We start from the raw sequence: 15,295 nt of genomic DNA, 5'->3' as shown, positions 1-15,295 counted from the left end.
ATTATATCAGTTGATGAATTACAGCTAATTTCCGTAAATTTAAACAGTTCTATAAAACTTCCGTATTTTTTACAGAAAAATCCTGGCAACCACTGCTGCCAGTATTTTTACGTAAATTTAATGGATTTTTTTAACAGTGAGCAAGGTCTTTTTTTATCAGAAAACAAGGCTTAATGTATAATTATTCACCATAATATGAATAAATGGCTACTTTTTTTCATAGTATATAGTTACACACAGACACACACACTCAACTGAACAATTTAAGTACCTTAACCAGCAGGTTAAATAAACTTAAGTATGCAAGTTTTGCGAGACTCCATTACTCAATTAAATTGAGGCAACGAGTTTACTCAATTAATTTTGTTCAGTCAACTTATTGGGGTTTTCAGTGCAGACCTAAAAATCATATTGAACATCTCTGAAGAGATCTGAAAAAAGCTGTAAACCGTCGCTTCCCATCCAACCTGATAGAGCCTGAGAGGTACTGCGAAGAGGAATGGGCAAAAATTCCTAAAGACAAGTGTGCCAAGCTTATGGCATCATATTCAAAAAGACTTGAGGCTGTAATTGCTGCCAAAGGTGCATCAACAATGTCTTGGGCAAAGGCTGTGAATACTTATGTACATGTGATTTTTTTTATTTTTAATAAATTTGCAACAATTTCAAAAAATCTTTTTTCTCATTGTCATTATGATGTATTATGTGTAGAATTTTAAGGAAATAAATGAATTTAATCCATTTTGGAATCAGGCTGTAACAGGGGCGTTGCTAGATATAAAGCTGTACTGGAGCATGCACCCTCTTCCCCCATCTCCCCAACACACTATATATATATATATATATATATATATATATATATATATATATATATATATATATATATATATATATATATATATATATATATATATATATATATTTATTTTTTTTTTTTTATTATGAATAAAAGTATTCTTATTATTATACAATTATTATTCTAAATAATCTTAAATGTAACTGGAAAACAATGTTAAGACAACTAGAGTGATATGCTAAGATCATTTAAGATATCTTTTGCATAAATATTAATTTCATTTGAATGATATTCTATTGGCAATTCCATAAAATACAAAAAAGAGGTTTTATAGAATTATCTGTCGTCTTAGACTTTACACATGGCAGAGAATTAGGTTTATTAAGTCTTTACCTCCCTGACTCGTCATCCCTCCTTTTTGTCTTCATACAAAAAAATCTATCAGGAGGCATAGTAAGATTACCTCAGTAAGATCACCATCATATTGTTTAAGCTTTAGTTTTGTCGACTTTCAAAACAAGAAAGGCTGTTACGCCAGATTTACAATGCATGAGCGGCACTTAACAAGCAAGTAGCCTGCTTTTTTGGCACGCATCAGCAGAAGAGCAGTTTGATTACACTGCTTTCACCAGCGTCAGTTCGGTTGCACATAGAGAATAGGGTCTTTATTTCTGAATTACTCTTAATAAATACACTTGCATATGAGGTAAATCATATCTCAAAGCATTTACTGGGGCACTGGAGATTTATACTGGGGCACATGCCCCAGTAAATTGGGTCTAGCGACGCCTCTGGGCTGTAACTTAAAAAATGTGTAAAAAGTGAAGCGCTATGAATACTTTCCTGATGCACTATATATTAAAGTAATGTTCACGCCACATCTGCACTTTTAAATCGCAGCAACAACTGAAGGTTTGTAGGCCACAGCATGTTGTTGCAATGTTAAGTGCTGGACCTCTACTTCTGCGTTTCTTCCCACTGCCGCCTCGCTTTTTAATTTTTTAAAAATGGTGGCTACGTAAAATAAACATATGACTTGCTCTTTCATTGGCTGTAGGTCATTACTACATCTTGAGTCTGCTTCAAAATATTTAGCATATGAGATATTGGATTTTTATTTATGAAGTGTCAGTGATGCATCAAGGAAACTCTTTGATACTCAAGGAGTTTACACATAAAGACTGCTGAGCACTGATCAACCAATGATATTCCCTCGATTACAACCCAATCTGCCGGTAAGCTCATTGACTTGAAAATGGCTCAAATCAGGCATAAAATCCTGTAGTGTGAACTAAGTTTTAAATGATGCATTAATGTGGTTAATTGTAAATGGAACTGTTTTCATAAATCAGATAGCTATCTCATAGAGAAAACACACAAAATGACCAGGTGTAAACAGGACCAAATAGTCCTGTAATTGTGTATCAATGTGAATTATGAGAAAGTAAATTATGAGAATTGAGGTCTGTGTGGATAACAACATTATTGGATGTAGTGCCCTCTAATGTTGCTTGTGGGCACTTCAGCTGGTGACTATGAAACCAACAGTCTAACAAAAATATATAACATAAATATGGTATTCATTTTTAACCAATCAGCCTTAAAGTTATACATTTAGTCATTAAATAAATTGGGGAATTTCAAGATAACATTGAGCAGTCATGAAATTGTGGTTGTTTTTTTTCTTTAGCCCATAAACCCCAGACAAGCCCTTGTGAAACGACAATCTGTAGTGAATATTGAGAACTTCAAGAGACAGTATGCCCGAAGGAGGTGGCAGGTAGGAGTTTGTCATCAAATTTCTGAAATTTTCATCAAATATATATACTGTGGTGTTGGACAATGAAAATGAAATGTTAGACCACAATGATTCATTTGTATGATGTAGGGCCTCCTTTTGTAGCCATATACACCACCAATTCACCTAGGAGATTTAAAGTTCAACTTCAGTTTCACGTTCATCAAATCACTTTATCACCAGTCTTGCTGTGTGTGTTGGTGCATTATCATCCTGATACATGGCACCGCCTTCAGGATGCAATGTTTGAATCATTGGGTTCACTTGGTCTTCCAGAATGGTTCGGTAGTCCTGGCAGTGATGCACCCATCTAGCACAAGTATTGGGCCAAGAGAATGTCATGATATTGCAGCACATACCATCACTTATCCTCTTTATGCTTCAATTTAGGCATGCAAAAACATGGTGGTATGCTTCTTTGGAGCTTCTCCACGCTGTAACACTTCCAAATGTGGGTAAGCCAGTGAAGTTTTACAGTTTATAAATTTTTTTTCATGGTGATAATTCCCAGAAATTTGTGGAAGATATATATATTACAAATTCTTCTACAAATTTTGGGGAATTAACACCACAAAAAAAAAAGAGTGATGGGAAAAATAAACAGCGATATTCTTTTCAGTAATCAGAATCAGAAAGAGCTTTATTGCCAGGTATGTTCACACATACGAGGAATTTGTTTTCGTGACAGAGCTTCTACAGTGCAACAGAATTACAGAGACAGGACAAAAAACAGATAATTAATATATTTAAAAAAAATAGAAGTAAGTAGTGAATGGAAATATACAACTTGACAAGTGTATGTACATGTTTATTACTATACAAAACGTTATATGTGCAGCTGTTATGTGCAAATTGGCATGTAAAGTGTGCTGTTAAATAAGTTTATATGTGTATAAAAGTGTATAGCAAGTAGTGATGTTGGTTCCACAATTATTATCATCAAGTGTTCATGAGATGGATTGCCTGAGGGAAGAAATTGTTTCTGTGTCAGGCTGTTCTGGTGCGCAGTGCTCTGTACCGTCGACCAGACGGTAAAAGTTGAAGGTAAAAGTAATCAAAAGAATTCCTCTTTCACCCGTTACAACGACATTGCCGTTACTAACAATAAAATGTCAGTTACTATAATTAACATCACTAAAGCACTGTTCATGCTGGCATCATCTCTCTCAGCCAATAGGACCTCTCTTTCTCTGGGATGGGGGTGTGTTCGGGACTGGGGTGGGATGCATCAACCAGAGATGATAATTGTTGTGTCTGAAAACGTGATAATTAGTCTAGATAGAGTACTTTTCATCGTTTGCCAATCAGAGGGTAGTGTGTGTCATGATTGCCAGCGATCTCTAACCACCAGAGGTCGCTGATAAGCACTCACCTTCACATAACCTATGGACTACATATCCGCCATTTATGGACTACATTTTCATACATGCACTCCGTTCCACAAACACACATGCTTCCTCATTTTCACTGATTACACTTGCACCACCTGAGGATTGTCAAAGACTGATTACACACACTATTTAAACAGCACACACTCTCACTTCCATTGCCGAGTCTTGTTTAACTGTATAGTGACATTACAACGCGATTCCCTTAGTCTTGTTCCTCCGTGGTTTGATCTTTGCCTTGTTTACTTTTCTCCTTGTCTGCCGCCTGCCTTCTGGCCTCTCGCCTGATACCTTTGACCACGATTCTGGACTGCCTTTATACATCTGTTTGCACCTGTGTTGACCATCATTCCCTGACTTTGAATAAACCTGCACGTGGATCTTAACTTCAGTTGTCTGTGTCACTCCCCGTGTTACAGAAGACTCGGCCATACTATGGGTCCAGCAGGAGCTCAACTCATGCGTCTTCGTCAGGGAGATCGCTCCATCGAAGACTATGTTGAGGACTTTATTCAGGTAGCCCACCTAACATCTATGAACGATTTGTGCTGGATGATATTTTTCCATGGCGGGTTATCTGAGCCACTTTATTCAGGCATGCCACTGTGCGAACCCCACTGGACTTTAGAAAAGTACATAGATTTGGCACTACAAATGAGTGGGTCCCCCTTCACTGTAGGAGAGGTGGAGGAAACTCCTAAATGTTTTTTAGGGGGGGCAATGTACAGCATGAGCAAATGACAACTGGGCTTGCTGTACACTCCACCAAGACCGTAATGCTAGCATCACCATCTCTCCAGCCTACGATACATCCTCCATATCACAAGATGGCCGCTTCCAGTCCTCCAGCGCACAAGATGGTCGCTTCCAGTCCTCCAGCGCACAAGATGGCCGCTTCCAGTCCTCCAGCTCACAAGATGGCCGATTCCAGTCCTCCAGCTCACAAGATGGCTGCTCCCAGTCCTCCAGCTCACAAGATGGCTTCCTGTCCCGAGTCTGTTCCTGTTCCTGAAAGACCATTGCCAAAGCCACTACTGCCAGAGCTGCCAGAGTCGCCGCCGCCGCCACTAGAGCTGCCAGAGTCGCCGCCACTAGAGCTGCCAGAGTCGACGCCGCCGCCGCCACTAGAGCTGCCACCGCCACCTCTAGAACTACCAGATCTTCCAGACCTGCCAGATCCTCAGTCACTGCCAGAGCCTCAGTCACCGCCAGAGCTGCCGCCGCCTGAGCTTCCTGAATGGCTGCCGCCGCCTGAGCTCCCTGAATGGCCGCCGCCGCCTGCGCTTCCTGAATGGCCGCCGCCGCCTGCGCTTCCTGAATGGCCGCCGCCGCCTGCGCTTCCTGAATGGCCGCCGCCGCCTGCGCTTCCTGAATGGCCGCCGCCGCCTGCGCTTCCTGAATGGCCGCCGCCGCCTGCGCTTCCTGAAGGGCCGCTGCCGCCTGAGCTTCCTGAAGGGCCGCCGTCGCCTGAGCTTCCTGAATGGCCGCCGCCGCCTGAACTTCCTGAATGGCCACCAGGTTCATATGACCCGCCAATGTCTGCTGAAAGTAAGGCTCCAGGCTCTCTACAGCTCCATGATCCAGGGCCACTGCAGCTCCACTTTCCAGGCCCTCCAGAGCTCCACTCCCCAGGCCCTCCGCAGCTCCACGCTCCAGGCCCTCCTCAGCCCCATGCTTCAGGTACGCCTCCGCTGCATGGTCCTGGCCCTCCATCGCTCTGCCTCCGCTCCACCTCCCGCCTGATCAGTATTAGGAGTGTCTGGAAGCCACTCCTTAGAGGGGGGGCTCTGTCATGATTATCAGCGATCTCTAACCACCAGAGGTCGCTGGTAAGCACTCACCTTCACATAACCTATGGACTACATATCCGCCATTCATGGACTACATTTTCATACATGCACTCCATTCCACAAACACACATGCTTCCTCATTTTCACTGATTACACTTGCACCACCTGAGGATTGTCAAAGACTGATTACACACACTATTTAAACAGCACACACTCTCACTTCCATTGCCGAGTCTTGTTTAACTGTATAGTGACATTACAACGCGTTTCCCTTAGTCTTTTGTGTCTTAGTCCCTTAGTCTTTCCCTTAGTGTTTTGATCTTTGCCTTGTTTACTTTTCTCCTTGTCTGCCGCCTGCCTTCTGACCTCTCGCCTGATACCTTTGACCACGATTCTGGACTGCCTTTATACATCTGTTTGCACCTGTGTTGACCATTCCCTGACTTTGAATAAACCTGCACGTGGATCCTAAACTTCAGTTGTCTGTCACTCCCCGTGTTACAGTGTGAGTGTTCACACAACCACATGCACAGTCATCTGTCATTTGATATTACCTCTTTTACATATTACTTTAATTTGCACAACAGTGTATAATTATTATAAATTTTTGTTATATTGTTCAGTATAATGCCACAGTCACACGAGAGTTTGAGCCTGCGAAATATTCTTAGCTTTTTAAACAAGATTATTAGACATTTAAAAAAGCAAGCGATTTGTCCATATTTTACATTTCTGTCCAGAGAGGTCTTGTTTCCTCGATTGGTCTCACGCAGTCAAGTGATGCGATTTAGCAGGTCAGAGTTCACCAAGCTTGAACTTTCCAATGCAGCGAACTGTGAAACTTGCCGCACGACCTTGCGTTTCTGGTCTGATGCATTCGCATGTGTATGAATGGAAGTCTATGGGGAGAAAAGTCTAGTGTGACCGCAGCTTTATATTGAGAGCACTTCTTGCTTAACTATTTACTTTTGTGAGCAAGAAAATACTTTGTGTGACAGTTTCATAATTTAAATTTACATAATTCATATACAAAGAGAGTATGTATATCTATTATTTTGGTACATTTCTTAAGAAGAAGAATTTATATTTAGACTTGTATGTTAGCAAGTCTTATGAGTTGTGGTCTGTGCAATAAATTAAGTAATTATTTACCTAAAGTTCTAAACCACATTAACAACATTAACAGTCTAGATTAGTGTACAATGTTTTATGTTTATTTTATAGTCATTTGGCAAATAAATATATATATTTTTTTATTGCATAGTACCACATTATGTACTACGTTAGATGTCAATTGTCATACATGACACAAATCATACAAATAAAGCTTCTTTATTTTGGTCTTTTATCAAGATCTAAAACATTGTGTGTGTGTGTGTGTGTGTGTGTGTGTGTGTGTGTGTGTGTGTGTGTGTCAAACTAATGCCTAACTTGATGCAGATAGACAAAGGTGGATCCTTTCGCTGTGGAATAATAAGAAAGACTAACATAAGCACAGATGACGTTCAATTTATAATGTCTTTAGGGAAGTGTTCCCAGCTCCGGTTGCCCTGAATAATGCAGACTAACAATCTTTTACAGCAGTGCTTCTCAAACTGTGGTATGTGTACCACTAGTGGTACACAGACTTTCTTCTAGTGGTATGCGGAGGAATCAAATATGTCATATGTACATGCTACATATATTTCAAAATTGAACAAAAATTATTTCTATATGAACATGACATATAACAATATGCAGTATATGACATATAGCCTATTTTTCTGAGTTCCAGGCAACATTTCCAGGTGTTGATGAATTGGCTACGATATGTTAATACTTTACATTTAGAAACAGCACTTTTTACTTTTTAAGAACAGTAACCTACCATTTTTAACTTTTAAAAGCACAATTTAATTTAAATGTTGACGATTTTAGTTTTTAGTTTGTTTGTTTTACATATAAGCACAGTACAGTGTTAACGTTAAGACAATTTATAATGTTTAAAGTGGCTGACAATAATAAATATTCTTAATAATAGGATTTAATCTGCCACAATTTTACAATTTATACGATATTTAATAGGGAGCCAATGCAATGATGAAAGAACTGGAGTAATATAATAATATTTCTTTCAAGAGGTACACCAACAATTTGTTCTCTTTTGAACTCTGATATGTCACCCATATTAATGTGTGCATTGCAATATTTTAAGCAAAGCTGTGTTATTAGTCTGCTAATTAAACCTTCACACTCTGCTCTTACTAGTGGAATGTGCAATTAATGAAGATTGGCCACCAGGCTGGTCAAACCTCCAACACTAAATTGGTCAGTGGTTCAGTTTCATTATCCAACCCCTGTAAATTTCTTTAAGTCTTTTTTTCATCATGTTCACAAACTTTAAACAGTGTTGTCTAAAAAAAAAATTAATTTATATTCTAATAGTTTTCTTTTAGAATTGTGACCCTCTGCAACCACTTGACACGGATGATGAAAAAAGGTCACCCTAACCAACAGGTATTGCATGACTCTTCGATTATATGGTTGCCAACAAGGATAAATGTCTGGTTCTAGAAGTAGTGACACCAGTCTCTAGGAAATATTGATTTACAATATGACCTGCTAAAAAGAATACCTCTGTCTGATATAGCCAACATCACATATTTAGTGGCATGTTTCTTTCTACTGAATACCATTTCAAGAATTCGTGTCAATATGTTTGTCTGGGTTTAAAGGACAAATCCAAGATGGGCTGTGTAGGGCGCACTGTGGCCAAATTTGAAAGAGAGTGCGAGAGTGATCAAGAGGAGGAGGTGATGCTAAGGAGACCCCAAACCAGAAGGAGAAGTAGCACGTCTTGAAACTCCTTGGTGCTCCATTGACTAACCACAAACTGTTGCACAAGGCTGATATTGAAAACTTTTTCTGTATGATAATACAGTATGTGTGTATGTTTGATGTTTGTGCAACGTCTTTTATACAGTATTGTTTAGTTGTGAAGATGGTTATTTTAAGATGCAATCACATAGAACAATATTTTTGTGAGGTGAAATTCATTCATTGTAAAAGGTGAGATCAGTTCATATGGGGTCAAATAATTTTCCTATTCAGATGAAAAAACTTTCAAAAACATTGCTAAATTTACCACAACTTCACACATCATTTTCATTTAACAAAATAAGTTTGTATAAAAGGAACTGTTTGAAATCCAGTGTTAAGCAAAGTACTACTCACAAGTCTCTTATTTTCTAACATGGGTTCATAAAGCTCTTAAGAGAACAATACATCAGATTGAATTTATTTTGATTTCATAACTTATTAAAATTAAGGTACACTGTAAAAAAAATTCTGTAAAATTTACGGAAAAATACTGGCAGCTATGGTTGCCAGAACTTTTTTGTAAAAAAATACATAATTTTTCTGTAAAATTGTTTTTACAGAAAAATGTTGTATTTTTAACATGAGAAAATTTTATTCATTAACTCATGCAATGACCATTTACAAGCCTTTGAGTTAATTATTTATATTTGCATTTACTGGCATTAAAATCAATATTTTAAATGTCTAAGTAATATATCTGAGCATATTGATATTGAGAACCATTGTACATCAGTTCACTACAAAAACTTATTTAAATGATGTAAAGTCATTAAAAACATTATTGTGTTCATGTGTGACTGTAATTTACAGACTTTCACTGCATTAATAACTACACAGTCACATTTAAACAAAAGAAGATACAGCATTACATCAGATTCACATAGTTCATCTTGACCTTGCACACAGATGCTACTGTCCTCCGCAATGGTGATACAAAAATGTTTTACAGTATTTTGCTGTTGTTTTTCCTGATTTTACAAAAAAATACTGGCAGCTGTAGTTGCCAGTAACCTACTGTTTTTAACATTTTACTGTCGTAAATTCAATCTACAGAATATTTCTGTTAAAAATACATTCCACAGTCTGTATTTTTCATCCAACACATTTAACCCCTTAAATTACAGCCAAAATCAAAGATGAAATCAACTGAGAATAAAACTCTAAATAAAAATAATAATTAATGAAAATAAAAATAATTACTTAATAAAACTTTTATTTCTCAAGATCTCAGCAGAGATCATTAAACAACTCTACAAACATCAGGAGCTTCACTTATTTCTGTCACATGAACAAATGCTCTTAATGAAATTGTTGTTGTTCATTTGAAGTCACCATGATGGAGGACAGAGCCTGCTTTAGTCGGGATCTTCAACTTCTTGATTTCAAACAGTTGCTACTATGGTTGCTATAATTAATTGAGTAGCCCACACTATTTGCACAGCAAGCAAATCCAAAATAAACATAAAAATTAGTGTATAAAGATTAATTCTCATATCAAAGCAACCCTTGCATTGTTGAATATCATCTAAGGTGTCAGAATTGAAAAAAATACTTAAAGGAAACCGCTGAAACTTCAGCAATCAATGACAGTTCAACAGGCCTAAATATACCAGTCAATATGAAAACATTTGAACTATGGCAGAACTTGAAAACACACAGATGTCAACAATTAGTCTTTGAATCTCAATAATGGTGACAAACAAAAAATAAAAATCAAATAAAGAACAATCCACTGAAATATTACACCCCAAAAACAAAATAAATTAAAGGCAGAGAAAGAAATGTTAAGAGCATAAAGCTGCATAATTTATTCATGCTGCAATGCATGCTGGGAGTTTTTTTTTGTACTATGCTGGCACCCAGCATGCATTGCAGCATGAATGAATTAAGCAGCTTTTTTTTTTTTTTTTTTTTTTAGCAACCATGGTTGAGGTTCATATACTGATTCTTAATGTCTGTGTGTCTTATCTTAAGTTCTCTAAGTTTCCTGCATGAAAGTCATATGATTAATTCCTTTTTAATTATTAGTTGACCTTTCAGGAAACTGTACTACAGTCCCAACATCACATAAATTAGATATAATAAATTGCAATTTTGTTGTGATTTATGAACTTTAATCTGAAATCGAACATAAAAGTTTTCTTTTCTTGCTATAACTGATTAGTTTAAAATTCACAGTTATACCAGCCAGAGAAACAGTAAGTTTGAACCGTGAAGGTTCAAGAGCCCAACTAATGCAGCCTCCGATCTCCATAATGGTGAGGTCAAATCAAACATTTTCAATAAAATATAAACCTCTGTTAATTATCAAATATTCTCCAATAGTATGATCCTGCACAACTGGAGTGGCTGCACTTTCAGGACCGTACGTTTAGGACCGCATCTTTAGGACCCTAGTTTTTTGTGACATCGCCACCTACTGGATTGGATGACATTGTAAAACTGCATTTCTAGGACCGCATTTCTTTTCGGCAGCGCCACCTACTGGATTGGATGACATTGTAAAACTGCATTACTAGGACCGCATTTCTTTTCGGCAGCGCCACCTACTGGATTGGATGGCACGGTAAACTGCATTTCTAGGACCATATTTAACAACGCCACCTACCGAATTTAATTATATAGTGAAAACTTCAGTTGCAGGACTGGATTCCCAGCGCCACCTACCTGATTGGATGATATAGCGGAGACTTTTAGGAGCTTTTTTTTTTCAAATTGTGCTTTTTGATGTAAAACGTACCAGAAGTTAAAGTGTGAAACACCTGTTGTGAGTAACAATTTTAAATTAAAACAAATGAATTTACAGATAAAAAAAGAAATTTAAAAATGTTTCTTAACCTTACACAAATGAAAAAAATGAGTGCCTTAAAAGACTTGCATTTCTTGAAAAATACTGTATATGGATGAATCCCCTTGGATTAAACTAATTAGCTCAGTAACAAATGTCAGTAACAAAAAGTTTCTCTGAGCATTGTGTCAAAATAAATCATATTCTGACCTGTAATTATATTTTGTGCCAGAAAGGTAAACCTGCTCAGCATCATCTGAAGACAAACCCCTCAAGACCCCCAGAGCATGTATGATGGCCTATGAAAAAATGATTCATTTAAATGAACTAATATACCACCACTGAACAGCAAATATCATTATACATGGGTCGATAAATGAGTAACACCCAGCATGCAATTTATATACAGTAGATTTTGTAAGTGCATTATTTGGTCTGGCATACCTCTGGAAAAAGAACATCACAGATAAGCTGCACTTCATCTGTAAACCTCAGTTTTGTTGGTGTCCTGTGCAGTACGTCTTTAAGATAAGCAAAGGGATATCTTGCTCTTCCTCACTGTCTATGTAGACAGGCACCTGGAAAGATGCTTGCTTACGCAACCACTTAGAGGGCTTCCCGTTGAGTACACCCTATGGGCAAACAATGGTATAAAAACAATTATTTAGAGAAACGTATTACACTAAAGACAAAGATGGATAAATGTGAAGATCGGTGAAGTACCGTCAAATGCTCCTCAGACCCCTTTAACTTTACAATAAAGTCGACAATTCTTTTTTCCTCTGTTGTGGAACAGCCTGAATGTGAAGTGGGATTTCCTCAGAGATGGCACACTTTTTTGGCACCCTGTACACTGGCTGAAGTTTTCCTTGGAACAAGTTTCTGGCCTCATCGGTCCAGAAGGCAAACCGCTGATTAAAAATAACAAGATTAATCTAAAATACTGCATAGCTTTTCCCTACACTACATTACCTTACAGCTGCATATAGCATGAAACAACTATTGCAAATATTTCCTATTTATCTTAAGATGACGATGACAGTCATTATACTTTATTATACATTATCCAGCAAACACATATGATAACATCCAATATATATATATATATATATATATATATATATATATATATATATATATATATATATATATATATATATATATATATATATATATATATATATATATATAATATATATATATATATAAAATGGAAAACAGCACATGAAATTTTTCAAAAGTGTTACAGAGTTGCCATACCCTTCTATTTTGAAGTCTTATAATTCATGATGTGTCCATTTTCTTCAAGATAAAGAGTATACAAACAAACATTTAAAGTGAGAATTTTTTTCTAACATTTTCTCTAAATCAGGGGTGTCCAAACTTAGTCCTGGAGGGCCAGTGTCATGCAAATTTTAGTTCCAACCACAATCAAACACGCCTGGGCTAGCTAATCAAGCTCTTGCTAGGCTTTCTAGAAACATCTTTACAGGTGTGTTGAGGCAAGTTGGAGCTAAAATCTGCAGGACACCGGACCTCCAGGACCGTTTGGACATCGCTGCTTTAAACAAACTTACCTCCTGGAATTAAACTGCCACACCGGTCACAGAGCAAAGGGTATACTGCAATAGAAAAGATGGAAAAGCTTTTATTCAGTGTTGACAAAGGCTTGTTTATACTTAGTTAAAAACCTTAGACCTCACCATAAGCATAAAAACCCCACATTCATTACCACAGCTCTGGCGTGGCAAGCCCTAAAAGTAACAAAAAAAGATACAGATGAAAGCCACTGTCTATCTCTTGTAGTTATATTTGTTTGAAATAGCCATTTGTTTAGTCACAGCAACATCATGCCCAGTCTTCTCAGTCCAGTTTCCAGGATCAATTTGTTGTGCAAGATTTCTACAAAAAAAGAAAGAAAAGGATAAGAACGCAGGCTGAGAATATCAGTACAGTCTATAGGAACGTAGGCAAAATATACCAGTACAGCCTATAAGAACACAGGCAAAATACACCAGTGCAGCCTATAGGAACGTAGTCAAAATATATCAGTATAGCCTATAGGAATGCAGTCAAAATATATCAGTACAGCCTGTGTACTGTATCATACAGCATGTGTACTGTATCATACAGCATCTCTTCAATTCAGGCAGGGATCTCCCTTGTTGGATCGTTATATGCATCTTGAAAAAGAGAGAGCCTAATAGTTAGTGTATTTGGTAATTAAATAGCTGCATACTATGAATAATTTCTTAAGAATTAACAAATAGTTAGTTCATCACTTGCTAAGCATTAAATCTACAATAACAGACATTAGTAAGTAGTTTAAATACAGCTGCAGATGCTGTATTCTTTATTTATAATGCGATTCTTTTTTCAATAATGAAGTATTGCATTATTTACATACCAGTTATTTAAGAGTAATTGGTGCAAGTGATTAATAAACATGTATACATCTTATTTTTCAGGCATAGAGTAATAGTTACTCTGTAAATTAATAAATCTGGTATTAGCTCAACTTCTTAGTTTTGTGACCTAATCTAAAGTGTGGAATATTTATGATTTGTAGATCTCTTATAAATGACAAGGCTCAGTATCAAATGAAAAATAAATCTTTGCTATTTTTAAGTAAGAATAACATTACATTTAAAAATTAAATTTGATAAAACATCAAAATATCACTATTTCGCAATATGATAAAACATTTTTAATGTTATGCTGTGGTTTTAAACTGTACAGTAATTTTATCTTTAGATTGCAAAGATTTATTTTTTATTTGATTTTGTAAAGTTTTATTTTTTATTGTTTTGTTTTAATCACTGTCATTCATTTGCTTAAATAATACTTAATTTTGTAATGAAACAAAAATAATGAAATGAAACAAATAATTAACAAATACAAAAAACAAGCAAGCACATCATAGAGGTGCTATTAATTCAAGAATACAGCTAGCATTTGTAACTGTATTTATAAACTGCTTAACTATGTCTATTAATGTAGATTTAATGCTAAACAAATAATAAAGTAATAAGTTAACCATTTGTTAATGCTTAATAATTTATAGTTTGCAGTTTTTATAAAGTGTTACCCAAAAGTTTGAGATAACCTCAGCGAAAATATTCCTATAGTTTGTTTTCAATTATATTGGCCATCACTTCATATTGGCCAGGTAGATAGACATTAACATGCCTACACAATAAACATAGATATTAATGTGTAGACATAATACATGATATAAGACTCTATATGGTCAAGGCCTGATTTATACTTGGCTAATGTGATAAAACAATGAGTAGAAGACGTTTTCACACTATTACAGAAAAATATAGGTAAATCTGAAACACCTCACACATCAACGTACTTTTTAAAATGATTAGCCGTTAAGTCAACACGCCATTAAATCAACAGTTTCATTAAACCATGGCCACGAATTGAGAACGTTGTAATATTTAATACAATTAGAAATGTATTCCCAATTCGTGGGAATAATTGATTAATAGTTAGCAGCTCTCATTTACCTGTGTAAACTTCTCCACACTCAATATTATTAGATTTTCTTCTGGAAAAAAATCGTCGCATATCGTAACATAACTTTCCACAATTTTTGTCCGAGACCCTTGAAACTGGGGTAAATCGTGCGGGCTAATCGGGCATTTTGCATAAACTTTGCACAGTATAAAACAATAACAGTACTAAATAAACACCTTCTTTTACAGTTTAAAATAAAACCTAAAAGAAAATCGGTACTCACATTATTCTTGCCATCCATGTCGTCCATCTTATTAGAGCGTCTATGATCTAATCCGGCAGGTAGCGATTTGTCACAAAAAACTAGGGTCCTAAAGATGCGGTCCTAACGTACGGTCCTGAAAGTAC

At 36.5% G+C, this 15,295-nt stretch overlaps 1 protein-coding gene and 2 long non-coding RNA genes across 6 annotated transcripts in view; 1 reads left to right on the top strand and 2 right to left on the bottom strand.

Annotated features, from left to right (window-relative positions):
* The window catches only part of dapk2b (death-associated protein kinase 2b), a 191,620-nt gene extending 182,272 nt beyond the window's left edge, over positions 1–9,348 (top strand). For 2 of the 4 annotated variants that reach the window (XM_056451598.1, XM_056451600.1), the window contains 3 exons: positions 2,487–2,576; positions 8,197–8,268; positions 8,487–9,348. In XM_056451598.1, the coding sequence (XP_056307573.1) occupies positions 2,487–2,576; positions 8,197–8,268; positions 8,487–8,612 (288 nt within the window). In that variant the 3' untranslated portion in view covers positions 8,613–9,348. The remainder of the gene's footprint in view (positions 1–2,486; positions 2,577–8,196; positions 8,269–8,486) is intronic. The other 2 variants (XM_056451596.1, XM_056451597.1) reach the window with 1 other exon arrangement.
* Positions 9,349–11,629: 2,281 nt separating this feature from the next.
* On the bottom strand, positions 11,630–12,286 carry LOC130219584 (uncharacterized). Its single transcript, XR_008836073.1, has 3 exons — positions 12,143–12,286; positions 11,864–12,051; positions 11,630–11,718 (listed from the first exon to the last, which is right to left on the bottom strand). It is a non-coding gene; the product is annotated as an uncharacterized LOC130219584 (long non-coding RNA).
* A 726-nt stretch (positions 12,287–13,012) lies between these two features.
* LOC130219615 (uncharacterized) lies at positions 13,013–15,231 on the bottom strand. The gene is made up of 3 exons (XR_008836075.1): positions 15,171–15,231; positions 13,123–13,321; positions 13,013–13,041 (listed from the first exon to the last, which is right to left on the bottom strand). It is a non-coding gene; the product is annotated as an uncharacterized LOC130219615 (long non-coding RNA).
* Between the last annotated feature and the right edge of the window lie 64 nt (positions 15,232–15,295).

The sequence above is a fragment of the Danio aesculapii genome, chromosome 25, assembly GCF_903798145.1.
Source record: "Danio aesculapii chromosome 25, fDanAes4.1, whole genome shotgun sequence".
In the NCBI taxonomy this organism is placed as follows: domain Eukaryota; kingdom Metazoa; phylum Chordata; class Actinopteri; order Cypriniformes; family Danionidae; genus Danio; species Danio aesculapii.
The sequence above is the reverse complement of the archived record's forward strand: the minus strand, read 5'-3'. Positions and strand labels throughout refer to the sequence as shown.